The sequence below is a fragment of the Danio rerio genome, chromosome 16, assembly GCF_052040795.2.
Source record: "Danio rerio strain M-AB ecotype USA chromosome 16, GRCz13ab, whole genome shotgun sequence".
NCBI classification, from domain to species: Eukaryota; Metazoa; Chordata; class Actinopteri; order Cypriniformes; family Danionidae; genus Danio; species Danio rerio.
Window position 1 is genome coordinate 47,071,417 of NC_141036.1, and position 13,819 is coordinate 47,085,235.

General features: G+C 36.6%; 2 protein-coding genes across 6 annotated transcripts in view; one reads left to right on the forward strand and one right to left on the reverse strand.

The window, feature by feature from the left end:
* nek11 (NIMA-related kinase 11) overlaps nucleotides 1-13,819 on the forward strand; it is a 246,927-nt gene that overhangs the window by 211,358 nt on the left and 21,750 nt on the right. The gene's annotated exons all lie outside the window — the stretch shown is intronic.
* cpne4a (copine IVa) overlaps nucleotides 1-13,819 on the reverse strand; it is a 118,668-nt gene that overhangs the window by 31,571 nt on the left and 73,278 nt on the right. For all 4 annotated transcript variants that reach the window (XM_087287737.1, XM_087287738.1, XM_087287736.1 and 1 more), the window contains 2 exons: nucleotides 3,736-3,834; nucleotides 1,931-2,017 (listed from right to left, as the gene is read on the reverse strand). In XM_087287737.1, the coding sequence (XP_087143863.1) occupies nucleotides 1,931-2,017; nucleotides 3,736-3,834 (186 nt within the window). The remainder of the gene's footprint in view (nucleotides 1-1,930; nucleotides 2,018-3,735; nucleotides 3,835-13,819) is intronic.

The window sequence follows — 13,819 nt, forward strand, 5'->3', positions numbered from 1 at the left end:
CCTTAAACAATAACTAAATCAATTACAGAATCTTTGTTCTGTTTTCCCGCCGTGTGTTAGTGTTCAGCATTTTCACCTGTGTCTTACTCCTGTATGTATTCAGTTTAATAATGTCTTGTTTATTTATACTCTGGTGTGCTGTATTGCCACACTCCCAGTTCAGCGATTTGATAGTGCTGGGCCCCGAGGTTAAGTAAAAACTCAGAGTATGTTAACCTTAAAATGAGAGAAACTCTGGGTTTTCCTTTTCAAAATGGCAGGTTTGTTAAACTCGAGAAAGCAGGGTAAGTCAAGCCTGTTTCTGAAAGAGAGGTAACTTTTACTTTGGGTTATTTACCATGGTAACTTACTCTGTGAACCTAACCTGGTCAGGAGCAGGTTTTATTCTCTAAACTCAGAGTTTCTGTTGGTCTCCTCCTCTTTTTTAAAAAACTAAGTGGTATTTCTCGCCTTAGCCTTATTCATTCCTTGCCTACATTTCAGTCACACAAAGAACAAAGTTATAAGCATGGCTTGTGCTTTTTTGAGAAAATTACAATCAGATTCAATACCATAGTTAAGTTTACCTGTAATATTACTGCAAGAAATTAATAATTAGCTTAAATTCACTGATCTTCGACAGGGGCATGTACTGTAACTAGATTAATGAGATAATTACTCGTTCTAAAAACTATTTTTCATTACTGCTTACATTCAAAATGTCATATCAACCTCTGCAGGGGGTTGCACACCAGAAGCGCTGCTCAGCGACGTGCCACACCGTACCACTCAGCGCCATGCATTTTAGAATTCTAAACCGGTTTCTATCAGGGAACACACACCAGCGCACCAAGTCGGCGGCTGTCCATTACACCTAGCCACGACTAGTTATATTTCTGCCGCGCCACAGAGCGTCATATGAATAGTTTCATTTTAAATAAGCGTCATGACGCAGCACTGAGCGGCGTATCCGGTGTGAGACACACTTACCACTTGATCAATAATAAAGGCAGACACACAAGTACACTTTAAAATCTTAATTTTAATGTTATCTTAAACTGATCAACGTGTGTAAAAGTGGGAACATTAAATTAAACATTACTACTGAACATTCTTCGACAGACTCAAACCCTCGTCATCGTGGTCAACTACTCTTTGCGTCTTAAGTCCGCTGACTTACACAGCAAACTACTGGTCAAACTGGTAACAGCAGGAAATCCGTCCATACGTAGAGAAGCGGTCAGATGATAAGCGCAAAAAGGAACTGCGTCATACCACCCCTTAGCATTCATTATCAAGACGAAGCCATACATACTTCTGGCTACATAATTTGTACACTAGAGATGAAGAAATGTATATAAGGCTACGTTTTTTTGAATGAGCCTATGTTGCTAGTATCTGAAATGCCTTGCCCCATTTATGAAGGTTCTCACTTGCTTTTCATCTGATGCGCTTGAGCTCAACCACTCTCATTGGCAGAGCTGTGATAAAACAAAACGCTATTGACTGCTATTGACAGTTCAGTGGAGAAGCTACACTATGTCCCTTTCTCTCTTAATGTTTCGGTTGATGTTACGTCAAACACTGAATTAAAACTGCACATTTAAAAGAACTTCATGGAACCTTTAAAAGAAAAATGGCACTGATTTAAGCTGCATTTCTGTACTTTTTGCTTGCTTGAGTAGTGTTTAGATCAGATATTGCACTACATTTCTTGGCAAGTAATGGTACTTTTACTTGAGTGTGATGTTTCATTACTATTCTCACCACTACGTTTTAGCCAAATGTAATGACTTTGAGCCGTGTGAAGTTCCCACCTTCATCTACTGTAACCATCAACGCCTCTGCTGACAGTATGACACTGCCACTTTTTGAAATACAGGGCCTACGGGGAGCAGCCAAGGTCCAGATGTCCTCTAGAGAGCGTCGATTTATGATGAAAAACAATTACCTTGCACTGGTTCAGAATGACAATCCCAGAGTTCTTGTAATTCTTCTTCTTGACTTTGTATTTGGGGTTTATGCATTCCCACTGGACCTGTCATTTAAAAATTAAAAATAAAATAAAACGCAACCATCAGTATTGGTTGAAAACAACTTGAACAATGAAACAGCTTCATTATAATGTGAAAGATGGTGCATAATTGTTCCCCTTGGAGCAGGGAGGGCCAAAACAAGCGTTTGAGAATAGACAATAGACTTGGAAAAAACAACTATTTTAGTCATAATAATGAGGAATGATGTCGAGCCTGGGAGAAATGCTGTAAAATAATTAGCAGAATGTGGTACTGATGCCTGCGGTCTTGAGATACCAGCTCCGAGCGTTCAAGACTTCACAAGAGAACGAGGTGTCATGTAGCCATATTCGTGCATGCTAGCAGAGTTATGATTAACTGACAGCTTAAAACACAATGGCTTATTGTTTTCAAATGCATGACGAGATGCTGTCTAATGAAGTCTTTAAACAATGGGTAATCACTGGAGCCATTTTTAGAGCTCGCTCCACATTGTAGAATGTTCGCCATGGATGCATTGAAAAGAACTTACACAGAACAACATTCTCATTATCGATTATTTTGATCTTAAAAATTATATTCATTATTATTCCACTAAGTACATAGTGATCTTGGAATGTAGTAAGCATAAATGCCAAAGTACAGTCATGCAGAATGACTTAATGGACATTAGGAGATCTGGAGGTGGAGTGCTACGAACTCTAAAGTGATGATTTTGTCTGTGTTTGCCTGACATTTAAAGTGTAAAGCAACACACTGTTGCTAAGGACATTACAGAACAACAAAGTCAATCCATCAGCAGTGTCATTATGAATATTCTAATTAAGCTATTATTCTAATAATAATTCCATTAGGGCACATTGTGCTTTTGAAGCCAGTCATTTCAAGTTTAATTATGTTTTTGTTTTTTGGTATGTGTATGTCAGGTCCATCTTGAAAAGTATCTGTCTGTTTGTCTGACTATCTGTCTGTCTGTCCGTCCATACATAGATGGATAGATAGCTAGATAGATAGCTAGATAGATAGCTAGATAGATAGATAGATAGATAGATAGATAGATAGATCTGTCTGTCTGTCTCTTTCTATCTATCTATCTATCTATCTATCTATCTATCTATCTATCTATCTATCTATCTATCTATCTATCTATCTATCTATCTATCTATCTATCAATAAATCTATCTATCTATCTATCTATCTATCTATCTATCTATCTATCTATCTATCTATCTATCTATCTATCTATCTATCTATCTATCTATCTATCTATCTATCTATCAATAAATCTATCTATCTATCTATCTATCTATCTATCTATCTATCTATCTATCTATCTATCTATCTATCTATCTATCTATCTATCTATCTATCTATCTATCTATCTATCTATCTATCTATCTATCAGATGAGAAAATGTCAGAAAAATCCTGGAGTTTTCTTCAGGAAACCGAAAGTAGTTCTCTCTTGAATCGGTTATTAAGAGTATGAAAGCTAAACTGACTGTGACCCACATGAATATCTCCTCACGTAACCTCATTTTTTTTTATCTTTCATGCTTCTCTTCTGCTGATTACTCTTTGAACTAGTTGCTACACATCATTAGCTTAACCTGATCCCAATAATTCAGAGAGCTTGTCAAATAAAGCCAGTTGGATTTAGAAAGCTGCTTGGCTTGAGGAGCTGTGTGCTGGACGTGAGGGTGCTAATTAATATTTTTTCATGACAAGTTTAAAACTGATACCTGTTTTCCATCCATCGCTGATCGCATCTCTTTGAATGTAGCTTGAAACTCCCCTATGAAATCGTGCTTTCCGTTCGAGTCCCAGTCCCACACTGTACACTAGATGTTAAAGGGAAGAATGAAACAATTTTAAAACAATTAACAAAGGCAATAAGTTTATCATATCATATAATAAGTATCTTGGTATTGAGACATTCCATTAAAATTCTAGATGTTAATGCACCCCTATTATGCTATATAAAAGGTTGCTTTGGTCACACAATATGTTTGCATCCATCCAAGGTAAAAAAAAATACATGTAGATTCACACATAATATACATAGAAGCGGAACGCAGATAAACTTGACAAAAAGGAACCCCTTTCAATGGAGTTTCTTTCATTTTTGAAATTGCAATTATGTTTTACCGGAGTGAAAAGTGAGATCTCATGACATTCTATAGGCCTATGTAAAATAAAAAAAGCATATGCTGTCCTTAATGCCATCATCTTGAGCTTATAGAGCGAACAGAAAAATTATAGGCTACATGATGAGGTTAGGTCGGCTGGATTAGTTGGCATTTCTGTGTGGAGTTTGCATGTTCTCCCGCTGTTCGCATGGGTTTCCTCTGGGTGCTCCGGTTTCCCCCACAAGCCCAAAGAAATATAGGTAAATTGAATAAACTAAATTGGCTGTAGTGTACAGTATGTGTGTGAATGAGATTGTATGGATGTTTCCCAGTGATGGTTTGCAGCTGGAAGGGCATCTGCTGCATAAAACATATGCTGGATAAGTTGCCGGTTCAGTCTGCTGTGGCAACCCCTCATTAATAAAGGGACTAAGCTGAAAAGAAAATGAATGAATGAGATATTTTTATTGTTATTGATGGAAAAACAAACGCTTTTTAGCGAGAAAGTAAACAGAATTACTTTGTAATTGTCACCATTATATAAATATATGTTTTATATTTATAGATTTTTTTTTATATCTTGCTGTTTAAGTACAGGGATTCTGTCTTATATAGAATTTAAAAAAAAAAGTGGGCTCAACCAAAGGCCACGGTATTATTCGAAAACTGTATAGCAGCATCATTTCTATTTAGAAAGTGATATGGTTTAAGCATTTGGTCTCTCTGAATCCCCCCTCTTAAAGAGCCTGCTCTGTTCTGATTGGTCTACATCTTACACTGACTTTCTCCATTCCAAGAGTGCAGAGAGCGAACTTGCGTTCTTCTGGAGACCGGTCTTGCCAAATGATCTTGAAAGATTGATCTCAGGAGACTGCGAGAACAGAGAATGCGTCCTGTGAGAAATGAGATGCTGCGTTCTTCCGTGGTTCTTCCTGTTGGTCACATGACCTTCACGCGTTTTTAATGGGAAATGATTTAAACACTAATATATAATAAATCTATTTACAATGCTGCGCTTCCCACCTCCTTTATTCATTCATTCATTTTCTTGTTGGCTTAGTCCCTTTATTAATCCGGGGTCTCCACAGCGGAATGAACCGCCAACTTATCCTGCAAGTTTTTTTTACACAATGGATGCCCTTCCAGCCGCAACCCATCTTTGGGAAACATCCACACACACATTCACACACACTCACACACTACGGACAATTTAGCCTACCCAATTTACCTGTACCGCATGTCTTTGGACTGTGGGGGCAAACCAAAGAACTCGGAGGAAACCCACGCGAACGCAGGGAGAACATGCAAACTCCTCACAGAAACGTCAACTGAGCCGAGGATCGAACCAGCGACCTTCTTGCTGTGAGGCGACAGCGCTACCTACTGCGCCACTGCTTCGCCCCCACCTCCTTTATTCAGCGGCAATTACTTCTGGGAATTCTCGAGCGAGTTCAAGTCTGCATCGATGCATTCTCGATATCAAGAACACATCCAGGAACTTTCACTTGTCCTCTGTTTTGCGGTCTTGAGTTTTGGAACTGAACTTTGGCAGTTGATGATGACGTCACACAAGAACAAGAGGACACAAGATCGCTCAAGAACGCATACTGAGAAACAGCCAGTAGGTTGGAAAGCAAATGCAATGTCCAGAAATCTTATAATCAGTTAAATCATATTTTATCTTAATTTTTACACATTTTTTTACCTACATATTTATTTAATTTTTACATAAAATTAAAAAAAAAATCACATAAACTTATATATATATAAATTCACATTTCAGTTGCATTTGTGCATTCAGATATGCATTTAAACAATAAATTAAAAAATGTAAACAATAACAGTAATTCATAGGATCATAGGTCATATATTTATATAATTAAATTTGACCCATGAGAGAAAACTCATTAAATCCACTCTATCCCTCAGTATACAGTTAAAATTTAAATTATTAGCCCCCCTTTGAATATTTTTCTTTTTTAAATATTTCCCAAATGATGTTTAACAGAGCAAGGAAATTTTCACAGTATGTCTGATAGTATTTTTTCCTCTGGAGAAAGTCTTATTTGTTTTATTTAGGCTAGAATAAAAGCAGTTATTAATTTTTTCAACACCATTTTAAGGTCAAAATTATTAGCCCCTTTAAGCTAGTTTTTTTCGATAGTCTACAGAACAAACCATTGTTTTACAATAACTTGCCTAATTAGCCTAACCTGCCTAGTTAACCTAATTAACCTAGTTAAGCCTTTAAATGTCACCTTAAGCTGTATATAGTTGCTGTATAGAAAATTATCTAGTCAAATAATATTTTTTGTCAGCATAGCAACAATAAAATAAATCAGTTTTTATAAATGAGTTATTAAAACTATTATGTTTAGAAATGTGTTGAAAAAGGGTTCTCTGTTAAACAGCAATTAGGGAAAAAACAAATGGGGGCTAATAATTCCGACTTCTACTGTATATGTTGGTCCAGCAGTATGTGTCCGTTCACTCACCATCCCTGTCACATTTGCTTTGGCTACAGACATTTATCTTGGACATCATTTTGTTTTAGCAATCCTCTGGAGCAAAAATGAAAGATATGGTGAAGGATGTGCACACATCCATGCTTGTTGAACACACTCTCTAGTTGCATGCATCCATGCGGTCCACAGAGAGGGATGATGAACACCAGAAATGCTGGAACGCAAACACACGGCATGTAGAACTGGAGCACACTCGCCATCACTGTGACTCCCGCATCCATGCATTAAACATAAAGTGACATTACACATTAATTCATGTTTGATGCTTTTCTGCAATATTCAGCACTACAGGGGCTTGACTTAAACAATGTTGTTGGACAAGGACTTGCTCCTGAGCTTTTTCATTTACACTGCACTTGGAAGTTGTGGACAGATACTAACGCTGATATAAGTAATCCTTTAACAAAAAAGCATTTTTATTGCATCATATAAGTCTGTTAGGAGGCAGCACTGTGGCACAGTGGGTGCCACTCCTGTCAGATAAGAACAGGAAACTGAGGCTACAGTTGGCACAGGCTCACTAAAATTGGACAACAGAAGATTAGAGAAACGTTGCCTGGTCTGGTGAGTCTCGATTTCTGCTGCAACATCAGAATGGTAGGGTCAGAGTTTGGCGTCAACTACATGAAAGCATAGATCCATCTTGCATTGTATCAACGGTTCAGGCTGGTAGTGATGGTTTAATGGTGTGGGGGATATTTTTTTATCGCACACTTTGGGCCCAGTAGTACCAATTGAGCATTGTCAATGCTATAGCCTACCTGAGTATTGTTGCTGACCATATCCATCCCTTTATGACCACCACAGTCACCAGATCTTAATCCAATAGAGCATCTTTGGGATGTGGTGGTACAGGAGACTAAGATCCCAAATTTGCCATTGGTCCAGAAGTTTTGACACTATATTCTCATTTAACCCATTTTGACAGCTATATCATCATAAATTGTGGAAATAACCCATCACAGGTTTTAACCCCTTCAGACTTGAATTATGTTCCAAATTTTTATAAAAATGGGTTGTCATGTGATGTCCATTGTAATGGACGCAGGGTCTGAAGGGGTTAAGGAAACACACAATAGGACATAAGTGAAGTCAAATTTCACTATTGACGGACTTGTTAAAAAAAAAAAACATTTAACAAGAAGCCTAACTTTTATTCTAAATCTTGAACCATATTCTTGAGAGAGAGAAAAATTACCAATAAAAAGGTCCGAAGCACCAAAAGCAGCCTATTAAAGTTAATTTTAATACTAATTGGGCTGAGTATAAAAATCCAAAATCAAACAAAAAGTTTTCAGGGGTAGCTTAAATAATGTGTCGGGGCTTTTTGTGTAAGGGATTCATCAGAATAAACATCAAAATCAGTCCAAGGCACTCAAAAAATGTGGAAAAAATAATAAAAAGGCTTTATTGACATGGCTGTTCCTTAAAACTGCGGCTACATCAGGTTACCCTGATGAAGTAAAATGTTATCAAAACGTGTAGCCGCAGTTTTAAGAAACAGCCATGTCAGTAAAGGCTTTTTAAATATTTTTTCCACATTTTTCGAGTACCTAGACTGACTTTTACTGTTTATACTAATTAGGCTGTTGTTGTTAGATGAATTTTCAAGAGAGGCTAGTAGAAAATCGTGAAGCTCTTTTTTTATATCTGTTTATTATAAATCTTTAGAAAATATTTTTGGTACATCAAAAATGGAGGATACAATAAGCTAATCCAGCTAAAAAATAGTGCTTAAAATGACTCTTATTGGAGTATTTAAACATCCTAATTAAATAGAAAATGAGGTGAAGAACTGCAAAAAAAAGTCCACATTTTGAGAAAAAAAAGAACCACCCCTTTCACCAGGCTGGCTACGGGCCTGGCACTTATACATGAATGTTGGTTCCTCTCTAAGTTTGTTGCAATTTATGTTAACCGATTCTCTAAACCAAACAAATGATTCACCAACATGTAAAAGACTGAGAGCTTGATATCCGCAAGAGAGTCTGTCTGAAATCGTCTAGTTCATCATTTTAACCGACTGTTCCTCGTGGATGCAAAATGAGATGTCGCGCGAGAAGAGAAATGAAATCAAAACACTTAATATTTCATTAGCCCACAACAAATACGCTTGACTGGAGTCATAATAAGAGCTGTCGAATATCGGCAGGGTTTAATCAATCACGCCCATTATGAGTAAACCACACACGGCTCAGTCACTCCGGCTCTTAAGTGTTTCCAAAAGGAAGACATGTCAGCGGATGCTGCCAGAAGATGCTCTAATGGACTCCTAAAGGGCAGGTCGGGAAAGCGGCTGAACTCCAGCTGTGAGCTCAGGGGTTCTGCAGATGGCATGGAGGACGGCTTGCACTAAATGAGCCTGAGCTTTCTGCTGTAATAAGGTCTGCGTTGTTGTGGGGTGGTGAGTGGGCAGAGGGAGACCACATGCAGCCATATGCTGATGCACTACGATCAGGAAGAGAGAAACACAGGTGCCCTTAAGAGATCTTTAAAGGGGCCTCAAAGCATCTTGTTAAATGGACACTGTTTGTTGAGTACGCAGGCTATAGCACTTCAAAGTACACAACAATACATATTTCAGTTTTTGTTTGTTTTAAATAAACACTTTTATTTAGCCAGGATGCACTAAGTGGATCATAATTGACCTTTTTCACAAAAAGATGATGATTTGTTTAATGCACAGCGGCATCTTAAATCCTTAAAAGTTTTTAATATTGAGATTTGTTTCATGTATGTACATTTATAAAGCTATACTTAAAAGTATTATATCATCTTTGCATCAAAAAAACTAAACAAATGACCGCTTATGTGTTTGTTATGCAGCGTCTATGAGCGATTCAGTGATCAGATATTATTTTCTCTTCTGCCACGCAGGAGCAGGGACGAAAATAACAAAGTGATCATCTCTGAGCCCTGATTACCCTTGCTGCTCACTTTATTTTGATGGTCCGTTTGTTGAAGTTAAGTTACATTGCATCTACATGCCAACTAATTCTCATTAGATTATAGGTAGACTAGGGTGAGGGTTGGGGTTATAGTTAGTGTATGTTGACATGTACTTGCAAAGTTTCTTAAAGTCAGTAAAATTTCTGTTGAAGGATTGTTAAATGTCATTATCAACATATTAAGCAGACAGTCTACTAATGCTTAAATGGACCATCAAAATAAAGTGTTACCCATTCGCTTTCCAGGCTATAACAGCACATTCAGCATGCAACCCTTGACTGAGCAGGCAAATATCTTTTTATAACAGTCCCTCGGTTAGGTCAGCATTTTAGTTTTTAAGTGCAAAAAGTAAATAATTGTGTTTTAGTAATGGTTATCTGACTGGGTCAAAAGTAACCATGTGCAATTTGCTTCAAAGTGAAATTATATAGAAGTTGTTCCACATTTACAAAATACCACATGATATAGACAGACTAGACTTATGGTTAGTGACGCAACAAAAATTTTTTCTCTGTTTAAAACATTCATTCATTCATTCATTTTCAACCCAGGCTCATTCTGTTTATGTAGCCCTATGTACATTTCTGGAGAGAGCAAAATACGTCCCCTGAGCAACATTTATTTATTTATTTTTTGCAGTTTTTGTTTTTGCAAAACGATTTTTCAGATCTCAAATTTATCTTGCGCCTGCAAATTTATTTGTGCCTGCTGTACTCATGTAAATCCACCAGAGGCTGCTGTCGACTGACTGATTTACTGACTGACCAACCAACTGATACCCCCATCCACCCACTCCCCTAAACCCAACCAATAATTAAAAAAAAAAAGCACTGATTGACCTGCTCACCCACTTCCCTAAACCCAACTGCAATGTTTTAAAAAGCAATACAGAAAAAGAAAAGCCCCCTGATTTTGACCATGTTTTCAGATTTTACCACATTCTCACCCTGTTATTTACTTGTTTATTTAATTTTTTGGCTTCTGTTTTTGTCTTGCTTTCTGGAACTGTTTTTCACTGGACTCGAACCCTGTTGTTGTGGTCAACTCCGCTCTGCGTCTTAAGTCTGCCGATGTAAATGTCGAGCTACCCATAGCATTCGTTTTAAAGACAAAATGCAGCCATACGTGGCTCTGGTTACATAATTTGCGATCTCCAGAGAAGTAAATTGGGCTACGTTTTCAGAAAATGAGTTTATTGTCCTTTGGCTTGGTCTCTATTTCATAGGTCACCACAGTGGACTGAACTGCCAACTATTCCAGCATATGTTTTATGCAGCGAATGCCCTTCCAGCCACAACCTAGTGTTGGGAAACACTCATACATATTCAATCTCACACATACACACACACTTTTAAATTTTTGTATGTCTGAGTTTACCAAACTATGGTGACTTCATGGAGTTTGCATGCTCTCCCCGTGTTTGCATGGGTTCCCTCCGTGTGCTGTGGTTTCCCCCACAGTCCAAAGACATGCGCTATTGGTGAAATGAGTTGGCTAAATTGTGCTTAGTTTATGTTTATAAGATTGATGGATGTTTCCCTGTGATGGGTTGCAGCTGGAAGGGCATTCGCTGTGTAAAGTGCTGTGCTGGATAAGTTGGCGGTTCATTCCACTGTGGCGACCCCAGATAAATAAAGGGAGTAAGCCGAAAAGAAAATGAATGAATGAATCAATCAATCAATCAATAATGACTTTCACAGGTGAGAAATGTGAAAAGGGTTTTAAAAGATTTCAAACGATTACAAAAATTCAATTTTAATTCTATTTCCTGAAAAGAATGCAACAAAGCTGTCAATATCCAGCAGCACAACAAATTTTTTAAATATAAATCTGAAATTTACACTTATCAAAAAACTTTGAACATTTTAAACAGTAATGAACAGTACTGTACATCTGTATACAAAAAAGAATCATTTCGTAATATCAACCAATTATTCAGTTAATTAATAAATTTAATTAAAGATAAATGAAAAGCTTTGAAAAGCTTGACATCAACAACCTAAATAAACATTTTGCTAATAGACCCTTTTCACTTTTCTGGGTTTCTTAGTAGCGGAAGTCGTCATAGTTGGGAAAACTTAGGGGGTAGTGAATGGGAGAATGCAACAAATAATTTTTTTTTATCTTATTTGTTCAAATAATAAAATAAAAACTTCATGATAATGTTATACAGACATTCAGAAAAACAAAAAGAATTGTGTGAGACTGATAACCGCAGAATGAGGAGAGAATAACATTACTGTCCTGTCCCATAGACGCTGCATTAGAAACGCCTCGCACAAGCGGTAATTAGTTTTTTGTAATTTGAAGCAAAAATGACATACTACATATAGAAATACATATAAATGGTCATACGTTTTTAAAAAATCTAAATATTAAAAACTTTTAAAGATTTAAGGTGCTGATCATGAGATAAGATGCTTGTGAAGAGGGTCCATAGTCTTACTTTATTTTGTTTTTTATTATTATTTATATTTGTTAATTCAGTATTTTTGTTATGTTGTTACTTAAAAATATGGTCACACTTTATTTTAAAGTACAATTCTCACTATTAACAAAACCTTAACTATGACTTTTGCCTCAGTTAATTCCAAATGTGTTACTTATTAAATATTGAGGTAGTATTTAGGCCTAGGTATGGGGAAGAATTAGGGATGTAGAATATGATCATGCAGAATATGTCAATTATAACTACTAACAAACAGACAATATCTTAATAATTGTCAGGAAATAAGCCACAAGTTAATAGTGGGATTCGGTTCTTAAACTAGTGTTGCCAAAACAAAACAAAAAATCTATCATCAAAGAATACAGCCAAATTCAATAAACATCATTAACTGCTACATTTCTATGTAAAAAATAATAATAATAGCAAAAACATAACACTTATTTATTTTTATTTCTCCAGATAATTACTGCAGGGAAAGGCATGTTTATTTCAATGATTATTATCATAATTTAACAGGGGGTACCCTAATTTAGATTCCTGTGGGAAATTGCTACTTTTAATATTAAATTATTGCGCTTCAACGCATGTTCAGCTCAGACGGTCTTGGAGTAATTCCTATCCCAATTAAATCAAGCAGCTTTTGATGAACGCTAAACGAATAAATGAAGCAGGAGAAGTCCAGGAAGCAGAAAGAGGGATTAGGAAAATTAGGAAACGCACATTTCTAAGTGGAGCACATGAGAATAACTGGTGAATCCTGGCTGAAACACAAGCCTAATGGTCCGGTGTAATCGGGCCATGTGACTGATAAGAGATCCTGGTAGTCCAGCAAACCTCATTGAATTTCAAAACAGTATGAAAATCTGGGCTGCTTGCTTCAACCAATGAGCCGATGACTTTAAAGCTTCAGGCTAAGACTAGAAAGAGTTTTGTTTGTGTTGTTAATATGTTTAGATGATGCTGTTTTCTGGACTGAGAAAGCAAATTGATTAGGTTTATGATGGTATCAAGTTTTCTTGTTGCGATTATTTGCTAAAGCTTTTATCACAGTATACAGTATATGGTATTAACGCAATATTGACCACGATAGCTGCAAAAAAGTATGAGTTTGTGCTTAAAACAATAAAACATATGACAGAAGTTTCACAAGTAACAATATGATCAAAATTTTTAGTAAGCTAAACTTAATATTCTACATCATTGTGCTTCTCACATACACAATGTACAATCTTGTGCAAACATTTGGGCACCCCTCTGTGGCTGCATATTGATGTGCTCTGTCTTCATAACAGAAGATCGCAGTGAAATGCCATTCAGTTTCTAGTGAAAGCTAGATAATGTCATGTTTTTCAGACAGAAATGCGTAGTGTAGCAGTATTAAGATGTGTAAAATTAAATTAAAACTGAAAAAGAGAAAAAGCCTGCAGTCACTTAATGCTGATTTTTTTTACAGCACAAAATTGATTTGAGTGACTCAGTGAACCTTAACAATCAACACAGTAACACAGGTGCACCCAATGATGAAAAGGATATTTAAGATAGTGTTGCTTTTTGCTAGTTGTGATTCTCCTTATTGTGAACCAGAAAGTAGCAACATGAGAACCTCAACAGAACTTCGTAATGACCTAAAAACTAAGATAATTCTTTAACATGAATTATCAGAAGAATGCAAAAAGGTATCACAAAGGTTTAAAGTCTTTATCTTAGTCGGAAATATAGTAAGAAAATGGAAGGCCACAGGAACAGTTCTTGTGAAGGAAATATATGTAAGACC